Source organism: Orbicella faveolata, unplaced genomic scaffold (genome assembly GCF_042242905.1).
Source record: "Orbicella faveolata isolate gen_17 unplaced genomic scaffold, um_ofav_v1 contig_24, whole genome shotgun sequence".
Classification (NCBI taxonomy): domain Eukaryota; kingdom Metazoa; phylum Cnidaria; class Anthozoa; order Scleractinia; family Merulinidae; genus Orbicella; species Orbicella faveolata.
Window position 1 is genome coordinate 8,667,897 of NW_028301552.1, and position 13,040 is coordinate 8,680,936.

The 13,040-nt window shown below is 39.2% G+C and overlaps 2 protein-coding genes across 4 annotated transcripts in view; one reads left to right on the top strand and one right to left on the bottom strand.

Moving 5' to 3' along the window:
* Nucleotides 1-7,105, top strand: part of LOC149110264 (FAD-dependent oxidoreductase domain-containing protein 1-like) — a 30,031-nt gene extending 22,926 nt beyond the window's left edge. The window contains exons 5-7 of the mRNA XM_089291087.1: nucleotides 90-1,798; nucleotides 6,294-6,323; nucleotides 6,636-7,105. Coding sequence (XP_089147213.1) covers nucleotides 90-344 — 255 coding nt within the window. The 3' untranslated portion in view covers nucleotides 345-1,798; nucleotides 6,294-6,323; nucleotides 6,636-7,105. The remainder of the gene's footprint in view (nucleotides 1-89; nucleotides 1,799-6,293; nucleotides 6,324-6,635) is intronic.
* The window catches only part of LOC149110263 (molecular chaperone MKKS-like), a 36,479-nt gene extending 25,657 nt beyond the window's left edge, over nucleotides 1-10,822 (bottom strand). Inside the window, exons 1-9 of one of the 3 annotated variants that reach the window (XM_089291077.1) lie at nucleotides 9,686-10,822; nucleotides 9,459-9,550; nucleotides 8,197-8,376; nucleotides 7,154-7,385; nucleotides 6,377-6,787; nucleotides 5,564-5,718; nucleotides 4,610-4,866; nucleotides 3,990-4,246; nucleotides 2,052-2,128 (exon numbers count right to left, since the gene is read on the bottom strand). In XM_089291077.1, coding sequence (XP_089147203.1) covers nucleotides 2,087-2,128; nucleotides 3,990-4,246; nucleotides 4,610-4,866; nucleotides 5,564-5,718; nucleotides 6,377-6,787; nucleotides 7,154-7,385; nucleotides 8,197-8,376; nucleotides 9,459-9,550; nucleotides 9,686-9,742 — 1,683 coding nt within the window. In that variant the 5' untranslated portion in view covers nucleotides 9,743-10,822 and the 3' untranslated portion in view covers nucleotides 2,052-2,086. Of the gene's footprint in view, nucleotides 1-1,823; nucleotides 2,129-3,830; nucleotides 4,247-4,609; nucleotides 4,867-5,563; nucleotides 5,719-6,376; nucleotides 6,788-7,153; nucleotides 7,386-8,196; nucleotides 8,377-9,458; nucleotides 9,551-9,685 lie in introns of those variants that run through there. The other 2 variants (XM_089291076.1, XM_089291075.1) reach the window with 2 other exon arrangements.
* Nucleotides 10,823-13,040: the final 2,218 nt, after the last annotated feature.

Genomic DNA, 13,040 nt, shown 5'->3' on the forward strand with positions numbered 1-13,040 from the left:
TTTATGAATACTTCTGAAGGTACACAGTATTATGTTTAGCCAAGGTGTAATAGGATCAGCGCTTGTGATTTTATCTTTCAATTCACCAGGTCAAGAGCGCCTGGGCTGGCCACTACGAGTACAACACACTGGATCAAAATGCCATTATTGGACGACATCCCCAGATAAGGAATCTCATTTTTGCGAACGGCTTTAGCGGTCATGGTAGTCAGCAGTCTCCCGCTGTAGGGCGAGCCGTCAGTGAATTAATTTTGGACGGTGGATTTCAGACAATCGACCTTACAGCATTTAGCTACGAGCGTGTTACCAAGAAAGAACCATTGAGAGAGACGAACATTATCTAGCTAGATGGTTATGGCGACTTGTTAGGCTGAGAAGACGTAAAATTAATTGGTGTCAAAGGGCGCTTTCCTTCCGACCAAAACTTCAGGTTTGCATTTCCGGAAATTTCCAGAGGCAAATAGAACAGCATTTTCTACAATTTACCGAAAAGAGAATATCCTCGTGAGCTTTATCTAAATTTTCGAAAATGTTGTGTGATTTTCGAATTTTCGGAAACGTTCTCAAGAAATTTGCCCTCGTTTCGAAAATTCCGGAATTTTCGTCAAATGGAAGGCACCCAAATTTGTGAACATTTTCTAATTAACAAAGTCATATCTGAGGTGATCACATTTGATTGAAAATGATTCGAGACTAAACGTCGTAATGTGCTCGATGTATTCTGGTTCTCAAAGGGAATATGGCTCCAGGACTTCGGCTTATAGTAACAAAGAATTCCGAAAACATGAGGTAATTTAGAGGCCCCCTAAATTTTCGGAGCGTTTGAATTAGCGACTATAGTTTATTTTAATTATAGATAGTGATTCATGCGCCGACTTTCTTTCGATGCGTTATGCGTAGTATGTTTTTAGTAGCCACATGTGATAAATTAATCATCGTTACCGTCATCACAGTCCTCTTTTAATCATCATCATCATCATCATCATCGTCATCGTCATTATAACAATTACTATTCTGGTAACTGATCTAATCTATGAACTGTTCATCAGTTATCGATTACGAAATTATTGCAATAACGTCAAGTCAATAACTGGTATTACGCGGCCGCTGGGAAAACGTCGTTGGGCGACGTCTTTAACGCCTTATGGCCATGATTGTGTGTCGTGAATGACAATGATTTAAATAATTATTCGCTTGCGTTTGTGAATGTAAACAGCTTGCGACTGCTAACACGTGCGGAAGACGATATTACACCAGTGATGGGCTCTTGATCACACCCAGACAATGTTCCATTGAGGACAGCGAGCTAGAGCGATTTCTATTCCAATTTATATTGTATTGCTCCTCGAATGCAACGAAAAAGGCAACAGCATTAAAATCACCAGCTGCAGATAAAATTAAACGAACCGGCCTTATTCTGTTAAGATTCTTGATTAGAAGAGGAAAACCTCCTGAAGCAAATAAAAGACAAGGCATGTGTTTTTTAGAAAACTCAGCTATCTTTTAAATATTCATGACACGAGAACTTAATAATTGTTCTCGCGAAAGCAACGTGTTCATGGCAGCTTCGATTAAAACCTGCTGTCGTCGAAGTTTCGTTGGATAATTTCTGAAACGAATGTTCTGCTGAAAGTCGGCGGGAGGAAGAACGAGTCTTTCTATTTTAAAAATAGCACGAAACTTCCCTGGTTCCCTAAGGCGATGTGTCTAGGATTCACATCAGGCCGGGCTGAACAATATTTCAGGGGCGTCGGTTAGCCGAGCACGCGCAGCACGGAACAGCTCTGATTCAAGACAGGTTGGTCTTATCATTTCCATTAGGGTTATTTTTTTGCCATTGCGATATTCAGATTTTCGATAACGTCTTAAATATATCTGCTGATTAAGTTTAACAGTACAGTTTGCGCACTTACTCCGGGTTGCAAGTCAATTTGCCCCACCATTGTTTAACTGGACTGCAAGCGCTTCTACATAAAACAACAAGCTGAAATCCGTCTGCTTTCGCACGCACTCCATTTTAAATCATCGACCTCCCTTACAAGACTACTTACTCGCTCAGTGTTTCTGTGGTCATCACTATCTGCCATCAAGTCGAATCAACAGGTTTGTCATTGATGTCGTTGCTTAGCTGAAAAACGAAAAGATAATTTGTAAATGTCTAGTTAAAGGACTTCAAAGTTTATTTAAGGGATTTTAAACCACACGCAAAAGTATCAATAAGCGTGGCTTGGATATGTATCATGAATTCGTTTGGAAACCGTCAATTTCACAATTTCAGGCTTCTTGCAGGAAGCTATTAGTTTTTCGTATGGTACAGGGTAGTAAAGTAAACACAAAGCCGATAGCATTAACCACAGAGCGAAAAATTTAAATGATTAAATAAGTTCCACTACAGACGAGCATTGCAGTTGAGGGCCACGTGCGCTTAGCCAGATTACTATAACAAAAAATTAAACTTTCTCTGAAAGCTTCTATACCAGGGATGTTATACAATTTTATGTTTTGTAACAGCAAAGACGCCTTTGATGAATGAGTTTATGAGCTCATAATATCATGATATATCGAATGAGCGGCGTCAAACATTACGCATCTCGAAGAGGTTTTCTTTTGAATTTTCTATAGAATATACCTTTAAGATAAAGTTAGCGTTCGTCATTCGTAGTAGTGCTCGATCTTCCCGAGAGGTTTCAATAGTTTTTTGTGTGACCTCTTCGGCTCGTCGATGATTTCCAAGCGATATTGTTACTCGATTAACACTCCTTTATAAAAGTAACACATTTTGAATTGATAATTAGGTTACCACACCCGTCTTGCTCTTTCTCTCCTTCTATGCCACCTTCACTCCGTGGGGAGCAAAGGGCCTCCGCAGTCTTGTTTGCAACAGTTATTTGGGTTGTGTGTCGAAACGCCGCCCGTTTCCTCAGCGGGCAGTGACAGTGCCTAGACTTTCAATTCATTTACCCAAGTTTGGTAGATTTCTCCAAATGAATCAAAAAACATAAATTCACTAACGGTCATACTGTCTAATTTCACTTCCGTTTTGTTGTCCGGGTTGTCCAAAGCCCGATTAAGCTAACCCAGGATTAGCGAGAATTTTGATTTGAGTTGTGTAACTTTTGGTGAGGTTTTATGTTTATACTGTTTGTCCTTCTGTTCTGAGTCTGACTAAGCTCAAACTTCACAAAACGTAAACAGTAAAACACATTTTTATATAGGAAAAATTAATACTTCGGTTAACTCTTAATCCTGGGTTAGCGTTAACCGGCTTTCGAACAACGCGACCCTTCAGGAGATCTAATAGTATCTAAAAACAGTTGTCGGCGCTTTTTTAATGCTCAGGGTAAACAGGGCTGCCGGTAAAACGCCGATTATGATAGGAGTCATTTTCGATTCTTTCCGTTTCGAATATTTTGTGGCGTTACTCTCGTGGCGTGCTGACTACTTTAAATAAAGGATTGTTTTGCTGGCTTTCCACTAAGATGGAATAAGAACTCAACGCGTGCATGAAGATTTTAATTGCCTAGGAAAGGGGGGCTAAGGTACGGCGCTCTACTGTGCCTTTCATACTGTTTTACTTAGTGGTCAAGCTGACAGGCCCAGTTGTAAGCTGTGGAGCATCTTGTTCCCTCGGACTTGAATCAGAAGGACGTGCAACTTTCATCTGTCAAACTCCCCCCCCCCCCCCCCCCCCAAAACCACCCAAAAAATTCAAGACAAATGATAAAAAGAGAATACTAACGTAATTGTGGTTTATAAAACTGGAACAGAAAAGATGACAGGGAAATTACTTCTAAGACGTTGAAAAGAGAACTGAACCAATAGGCGGCACCGTAAATATCTTGCGAGTTTTAATTTCCCGCCACACTGCTACAAACTACACAGTGAATTCTTACTATAGCATTAGCAGTTTCAAATGCAGTCCTGTAAGAATTTATCTTTATTGAGTACACATCGAGGACAGCATTGTCAAATATTTCCTTAGCACCCACTGTGCAACAGCTGTTTCTGTTATGACCAGAGGAGTTCTCGACATGTCCCATCATGCTCCACTCTAATGACTGATCACATGACACCAAACCACACATGCAGTGAAGCATGCTGGGCTTAAGATCCAGTGCTCTGGGAGAAAGACTCCAGTGATGCTGATTGGCTGAGTCAGTCACGTGACTGCCACCGTCATGCTCTAGGTATCCGGCCAAGGATTCAAGGCAATGGGCTACATTGTTGATGATAGCAACAAATTGACCTAAGAAAAAGAAATTCCTAGAGATTAAAGTAGGAATTATAAGGCATGTCCAAGGACTTCAAACTAACTTAAAAATAATTCAATCAATTTGCATTTCAAGCCAACAGGCAAGCTTCATCAGCAAGCTTGCAACTTGGATTTCTAGTGGCAAGTAAGGTTACAGGGTCGTCACAGAGTTTCCAAGTAGCAGCATTTTTGCTGGAGAAGGTGGCTGATTTTGCCATCTGTTTATAAGGAATGGGAATACTAGCTAAACAGGGTAGCCGGCTTAGATCAAGAAGTACAGGTGGTTACTGTTGAAGACCCTGAGGATTACTGCTAAAGCACACAAAGCTATATACCAGTGCCAAACAAGGTGTTTACCTCTAGTACAGCCAAGATCTGCAGCAATCTTTGAGCCATTCGTTTTCCCATACTGTCTCAAGAATGATGCTAAGTGAGTGTCTAGACATCCAGCACCAGGCACCACATATGGGCATCCCAAAGTCTCATATAACGCACTAACAGATGCTTGACAAACTGTCTTCAGCTCGTCAAGGGATGTCTCATCTGGTGAGCACAGCAAAAGAGTACACACGGAAGATGAAGTTAATGAGGACTCTGGCACCAAATGAATGTAGCTGTTTAAAAATATACGAAAAAGAAAAGCAGGTTTGCTAACTGGCCTTTTTGAAACCAGTTGTCACTGACATGACATTTACCATGCAGCATGACAAGCTCTGCACAGGCATGTACCTCTAATTCAAAGCAAAATCAAGGTTGACTGGTTGGTTAGTCCCTTAAGTTTGTTTGGGAGACTGCTGTATTGTTTTGCCATCCAGCTTGGTGTATTTTGTATCATGTGACCATTGGATGCAGAAGGCCCATTTATTTGAGATATTGCTGTCATTGTACACTGCAAGTGTATGGTGAATAAAGGTATGGACTGAAGTGATGCTTCTGATAGGAGAGTTCAACCAAGTCAAACCAAACCTGGCTCAATAGAGTAGTTTTCAATTGAGTGCCGTAAAACCAAAACCAAACCATTACTTACCAATTAGACTATTCCAACAATCTCAAACTGTGGTAAAACCAAGACTAATGTAACTGCCTGATTACTTTTGACACTCAGTTGAAAACCGCTCTAAATCTAGTAATTTTATTAGTAAGAATCAAGATCAGAATAACAGTTATGAAAAAATGAAAACTGAGGGTAAAAGACGTTATGTAATCATAATTACCAAAGGATGGAAATTAAAATAAAGTGATGTACATGTAGAGTACATGGTGGGTTGTACCACCATACGTTAAATGCACTATTGGATTTAGCAAGCTGACCTTTTGTCATTCAACACCATACGTTCAATCTTCCCGACTTGACCAAAGCTTGATTCAGTAATGTCCATGCTGAAAGTGCTCAGGATTGTTGCTCCAGTCAGACGTCGCACAGCAGAGATGTGAACAATGGATAGACGGTCAATCACATAAGCACCCTATGATGAAAACAAAACAAGTTATCAAAAAAAAAAAAAAAAAACTAACAAGTGACTGCTGTGTACAGGTCTGTCAATCCCACTAGTTGTACAAAAATTGAAATTGTTTCTAAATTAGCTGAGTTTTAGATTTCATTTAGATCTCATTTCTTCCATGAAGACTACAGGGCTGCCAGTCTTGCTATTAATTGTCAGCGATAATAATTATTATTGCCATGTGCCACAAGCAATACATACAACAAGAAACAAACAAAAGACAGTCCAAATTATGCATTATCTCAGTGTATTATGTCTTTAATCCCTTATAAGAAATTAGTCCACTAGAACTGTCTCACCCAACAAAACAGCTGTCAACAACTATTTTGGGTCCCATTTTTCATCTCATGACAGAGACATTCAATATTTCAGTCAAAAACACTTGTATCTATCACATACTGTACACGCATGCATAGTCCTTAAGATCTCTGTCTTTTGGACATGTAGGACCTTAGATTTACAATGATATCAGAAACACTACACAGCTGTATGCATGACTAGGTGAATTCTTTAGCTTAACTCCCAGTTGTATCTTGCAGGTGAATAAATGAAGTGAAGGCAGCACTTAGGTAGGTGCCCAAATCTGTTTCTAGGATTATGTCTGCCTGGGCTGGATTCAAACCTTATCTCTCAAGTACTGCTTCAGTGCTGGATGTACGCATTTCTGGCAAGCTACCACTTTAACTCCAATAGCTAGCAACCAATCAGCAACCTTCAACATCTGCTGTAGCACAGCACTCTCCATGTTAACATCATGACCACTTCCTGCTGTCTCTATTTTAACGTTGTCGCTAAACCATTCATCAGTGTCCCCTGCCATTGAGACATTATACAAAGCCACTTTGGCATGATGGCTTAAAAGTGCTTTTTTTCTTTGAAAGGTTGCAACATCAGGGGCCTGAAGAATGACACCTTGTATGATCTTGGATTCATTGACAGGATCACCCTCGCAAGTCACTATTTGGACTGGCTGAAGGTCTGTGACAGACACTGAAGAGTCTTGGGAATTACTTGGCAGTGATTGAAGAAATGCCTGTGTGTTTGATCAATGCATGGTGTCAAACCATTGTGACATTGTGACATTGTGACATTGTGGAATAAAAAAGTTAACAAGGTTTATCTCAAAAAGAATTTCCTGTTATGTCCTCTTATTACCATCCCTGATCAGAGTCAAATTTCACATCAAACATGTGTTTTTCTAAGTTTGAGTCTAAAGCCACCGTATAGCATGTTAACAAACATTCAATGATTGAAGCACTGGCCTGGGTAGTTATATCTCTTTAGCTTGTGTAAGTCATGTTTGAGGTATTAATAAAAACTTGTACTTAAGTGAGTGCATTGGCACCTTGAACATGTATCCACCACTAGATAAACACACAAAAAATATTAAATCCTGTACCTTGATGACGAGCACACTTAAATACTGTTTCTCAGATTCACTAAGACGACAAGCAGGCTTTGTTCCAATTATGCTGTTTACAATGGACAGAATGGTCTTCATGTTACCAATATCAATGTTCATTTTCCATCGACATGACTGTAGGTGACTGGTAATGACTTCCAGTGAATGTTGACTGATCTGAGTGATGAGGGCTCTTGGGACAGGCAGATCAAGGGATGACTGTATCAGACTACAACAGAGAAACAATAAGGATCAATAAATTTATGCACACCTCTACAATTACCAGTAACAGTTTTCTACAAAAAAAGATAAACTTGCAGATTTGGTCCCTGACTATAAATGCAAGATTATATGAGGTCTCATACAACTCTCTACTTTCAAAGCGTTTCTTTCCACCTTTTTTTTAAGGTGTTAAACCCAAGGTGTGAGCAAGTTGTTGTTGCAATCATTTCAACTACATTACATTCTTTGTACATGTTCCGTACCAAATATGGGACTTTCATCTTACTAGTTTTATCTTTGAAAGAGAAATATAATTTAACATTTTTGCATGTGATACATAATGGACAAAACTTTCAATGTAGATAGGACAATTCTATATTTATAGTACCAACTGCGCTTAGCCATAAACCTGCCTTGCAGGAAGCCCACTCTTAAAGTAAGTAACATAAATATAAATTAATTGATAAACAAGTAAACAAAGAAAATACAACCTAGCTAAAATGTAAGTACATAAAATTAAAATGACTTTTTTACAATAAAAAATATAACAATATAACATTGTTGAAAATGGAAGTAAATTCATAAATTCAAGAATTTAATAATTGATATTATAAAAAATTATGTCATAGATAAATTTAAATTTAAAATCTTACGTGACAAATCTTTCTTTTAAAATGCCTTTGTACCAGTCATGGTGCGTGTTGTTGAAACGTTTGAAAAGTAAAACTGTGTGCTTAATTTGTCACGCTTCATGGATGGATGCAATGTGTTGTATGTGTTGATAGATGAAATGCAATTACATGTAGGTTAATAGGCACCTTAGTAAGAGAAGTGCTGTTCTCAAACCACCATCACTGTAGCCTTCAAGATGGCCCTTCACAGCAGATAGTATCAACCTTGGTATGGGGTGTGACAAGCCAGACAAGCTGTGAAGAATCTTGCCTGATGTTGATGTTACAGTCACATGACCACCAGAGGATGACTGGAAGAACTTCAACCTGAGTATCAGACAAGTATAAAGATGGGAAACTTCACATGTTTTTAAAATAAAGATAAATGTATTGTAGTGAAAAGTATTGAATGAAATTATTGTTGTATCGGTACAGCTATTACTTTGTACAGTGTGACACTAGATTCCATTGTCACCTAGCTGGCAGAATGGATATTTATCTACCTTCAGTTATAAATTAACTGAGGCATAACGGAAAACAAACCCTTCCCTTCCAACAGTTGTGATGGGTTTTATTCCCAAGATGATCCAACAATTACATATGGTTAGGCTTCAAGCTCAGTACTCCTCTCACAAAGTCAAGCATCCCTACCCTCACGCCCGGACCCACGTGTACAAATGTCATGTATTTAAAATAATTGAAGGGGTGGGATGATGTGTAGTAGATGTCAAATTCTCACATATGGCCAGGGTCCCCTCCCCTGGGTTTGACATCAATGTACATTAACAAATCAGTCAAATACAGGTCATGAATCAGCAAACTTTATTTAGTGCTAGGTCTTTGGAGAAGATACCCTGATTCCAGAGGTTTTCTCACTCTCTTCATATCCTAATGTTCAAATTTGTGCCCTGAAGTAGCGAAAATGAGTCACGAAGCAGCAAGTGAGTTCAGTTTCTTTTTACACTCAAAGATGGCTTTTTGTGATAGAAGAAGAAGAAAGAAAACCCCAGGGACCAGGGTATCTAGCAGACTAAACCCTTCATTACCTGGGATATTAACAAAATGGGATCATGTTTACATTAGGTGGTGCAGGTTGATACTGTTGACCAATATATTGACTGATACTCGGTCGATACATCAGCCAGGTATCGGCCTTGTATCAGCCTTGTATTGGCTGAGTGTCGGTCAATATATCGGTCAATATATCGGTCTATAGTGTCAGCCGACACTACAGTAAACATGATTGACAGCATGTTATTGGCTAAGCTACAATGCAAGTAACAAATTAAATACAATGACCACTAAAACGTGGGGAGGACCAATCCGAATTGAGTGTTTTATTTTATTACAATAAATTTACGCTTACATTGATATAGTTAGGGATTTTATATGTAAGAACTTAAAATTACCTTCCATTTGGTCCAAGCGGTGTCTGAACTAAATCCTTCAATGCGCGTAGCGAGCCCTTTAACTTAATATCATCCAACGGCTGCACTGCAATCTGCATATAATTCAAAACACTCATATTAGGAAAATACATACCATATATAAGCTTCAGCTACTAAGTAGTTTATTATTTTTTTTTTAAAAAAAAAAAGCTGCTTATAAGTGAAAATGTATCTTCCTGGCAGCCTACCTGAGATGTCCATTCGTCTTTCGTAGACAGCCTTGAAGAAACACTTTTACCCTCCATTCAGGTCATATGCAGTATAGCCATGTGTATTCTCCACAACTGTGTAAACTTTTGACAAGAAAATAGGAAATTTTGCATACAACATGACGTTAATTGCAGGAATGGCTCCGAGCCTTTTGATAGTAAACCGCTGACCGAAACTATATATGCTGACATACTTGCTTACATCATATACTTTGGCCACCGGTTTGGATAATTAATTAACGCAAGATGTAGCTTAGATGTTGTTGTTTTTATAACCGGTTATCAGAGCAGGTCGTTTGTGTCTTTTCAGTTGATAAACTAATCACAGAGCACTTACCTCACATTCGTATTTTATTTTATTTTACTTTATTATTTTTTTTCACGTGATCAGTTTCAACGAACCCAGATCAGTGCTGAACTAAAGCGGTGACTATTGACGACTATTCGACACTATCCATGACTGTTCACCACTGCACTATTCGCTAATCGAGTTTTTTTAGACACCCTGCTAAAGGTCAGGAAATGGTCAGGAAAAAGACATTTTCCCTATAAAAAAGGATTTGTTAAAAACTTGTCAGTCATAATGAATGGGCGGAAAGGAGGGCTGCCCCTGAGGGCAGGCTAGAAACCGTTACTATGTCTGTTGTTTATTTGGTCAGAGAAATGTTATTTTTATCAAGGGAAAGTCAGAGAAAAGCATTGTTCTGGACCTCTAGTTTTGTCTCTAACTCAAATCCTTGCATTGTGGGTAACAAATCATGTTTGGAATTCAAGACAGAATTGATGTTAAATACATTTATCAGAATTATTTTTGATATGTTTATATTTTTTGCTTTTACAAAATTTTAGAGTCCCAGTGTTGTCACCGAATAGTCCGAGCACTGCCTTCCGTGCCTGTCATGGTAAACACCTGACACCTTTAGTTTTCAGGGCTTGGCTCTGTAAAATGCCACCACAATTGAGAATAAGACACGTTGTGCATTTAAAACGCGGCGATGAATTTCAAGCTCCCGAAGACACATGTTCAGTCTTTCCTTGGGGTTTTAAGTGATATCACAAAGGACTTCAAGAGTCAACTTCTTGAAAACTATTCAACGAATTTCATTTGAAATACCTGTGCTTTTGTAAAAGAAAATAACTGGCGACTGAGTGCGTGCTTTATTCGATATTTTTTTATTGATATCATTGTATGCTCTATTGTTTGACGCACAGAAATCCCAATGAAATATTCTGATGCAGAAAACACTTTTCTAGTGGGTGGAATGAATTTTAATCAAGTATGTAAGGAAGTCTCAAAGGACATCCCGTTCATTTTAGTGTCAGGGAGCGTCGTGTGTTGTGAAGGTGAACCAGTATCTTCGTCGATGTGCTCCCCTTCGCAGATAAGTATACGCTTTCGTTTTTGCATTTCTTGACCTTGTTCGCTTTTCGCCTCGTTTCGCTACGCTTGCCCTTTTCCGCAGTTTAGTGGTTTAGCATAACCAGTTCGTTGAGCAATTTTTTACGTCCACACGTGAAGAAATTGTTGAATACTGGGAGGGTGTGAAACTTTCGGAATAAAGAATTACCAAGTTCGTTTAGACAAGCACATCGGAATAGCAGGTTTGAAAGTTTCTTACTAAATACCACATTTCAGAAATACTAGCTCTCTTGTTCGTCGTATTTGTAACTGTTTAATGTTGTCCACGATGGGTCTGAACTGCAGGTCACATTCCACAAGTCAGAGTACAGAGTCACTGTGCTGCAGATAAATAAACAGCACCAAGATTCAGTCTCCTAGCCCTAATTAGCCCTAGCACTCTGCGTAAATGTTGTTTTAGATCGAGGGGAAACTTTTGGCATAGTTATTCATCAGTAGAGTAAGGATTTCTACTCTTGACCTGTGGAATGTGACCTGTGTTTTAGACCCGGCTTGTTGTCCATTGTTCCGATGCTCTGAGTTGCTAAGGGTATGAAGATCTGACTGAACAGTTTTAAAGTTACGTCAATAATATTCCCTGAGAATTTAAATTCTTTTCTCATGCAGGAACAGTTTGTTTCCATACAACCGCTGAACTTACTGCTCGTTAATGTTTTAATTAGAGTTTAATTTAGTCGGTTTTACTTTGAGAGCGACTTTGTTGAGATGTTATACAGCCATCCTTGTCCTTCGCCACACGATTGATTTCTGATACATTTTCGGGTAAGTAATATCAAAATATTTAGTTAGAATTTTAGAAATAAAGGCAGATTTGAGTTATAATTGTATTGTGGCTTTTCTTCATTCATCCTCGTGTTTTCATAATTGTTCACATTTTCGTGAAATCAGAAATTACTTGACGAATGGAACCAATTTTGAGCAAACTTGCGTTGAATTCTGGCGAGAAAATAATCCTAAGAGAACATTAAGAAATTTGTTAATGCAGGCGATATTGTCCGATGTTATATGGCCGGTTTCTAACTACCAAACTGATTGACCGACTGATAAGACCTCAAACTCAAAGGTGATATATTTTTGACAGTTTCCTCTCTCCTTCTGGCATTAGACGAACAGAGGGGAACCCAAAGGAAATGTAACCATTATGAGCTAGACTACGAATAGTCCCTCTTTCGCTTAGTCCGTCGTGCGGGACGCGAAAGAAAACCGCGAGAAAAAAATGGCCGCGCGAAATCCTGGAGTCGAGGAGAGCGCGAAAGGAGGGACTACCGCCTAAGCCCAAGAGTTTGAATTATATGCGTTGCTCTCACAACGCAAAAATATGATTGGCTTATGTTAGGCGCGTTGACAACGTGTTGTCAACATTCGAGATACCTGTGACGTCTTGCAGGAATGTTTTGGAACCGGAGCAAATCGAAGCGGTACCAGAGCAAATCGAAGCGTTGGAATCGCGCTTCGCAAGCCGTGATGTTCTTGCGAATCTGCCAACAGGCTTTGGAAAGATTTAAATTCATCCAGTGTTTTGTTTGGCAAAGCTTTCTGCCTCCAACCCGACTGCGAGCGTGTTAGTGATTTCGCCGCTCAACAGCATCGTCTAAGTCAGCGAATATCAATTTACTGAACTTGGCCTTTCTGCCGCCCATTTGAAAGATTGATCCGGACTCTCACTTGAAACCGGACATTCACCTGAAATTTTCCGCTGCTATCGGCAAACATTTCACCGCAGTTGGATGATCTCCTATGTATAATGTATAATGGATAATGTAAATTCTCGGTTGAAACTCTGTTGAAATTTTCGCAATAACTTTTAGACGCAGCGAAAATCCTTACAAGAGGCCTCATTCGCCGTCTTCTGTTTAAAACTTCTTTGGCAGTTTCGCTGAACGAACACTGAACGAAGATATACTTCTCACGGCA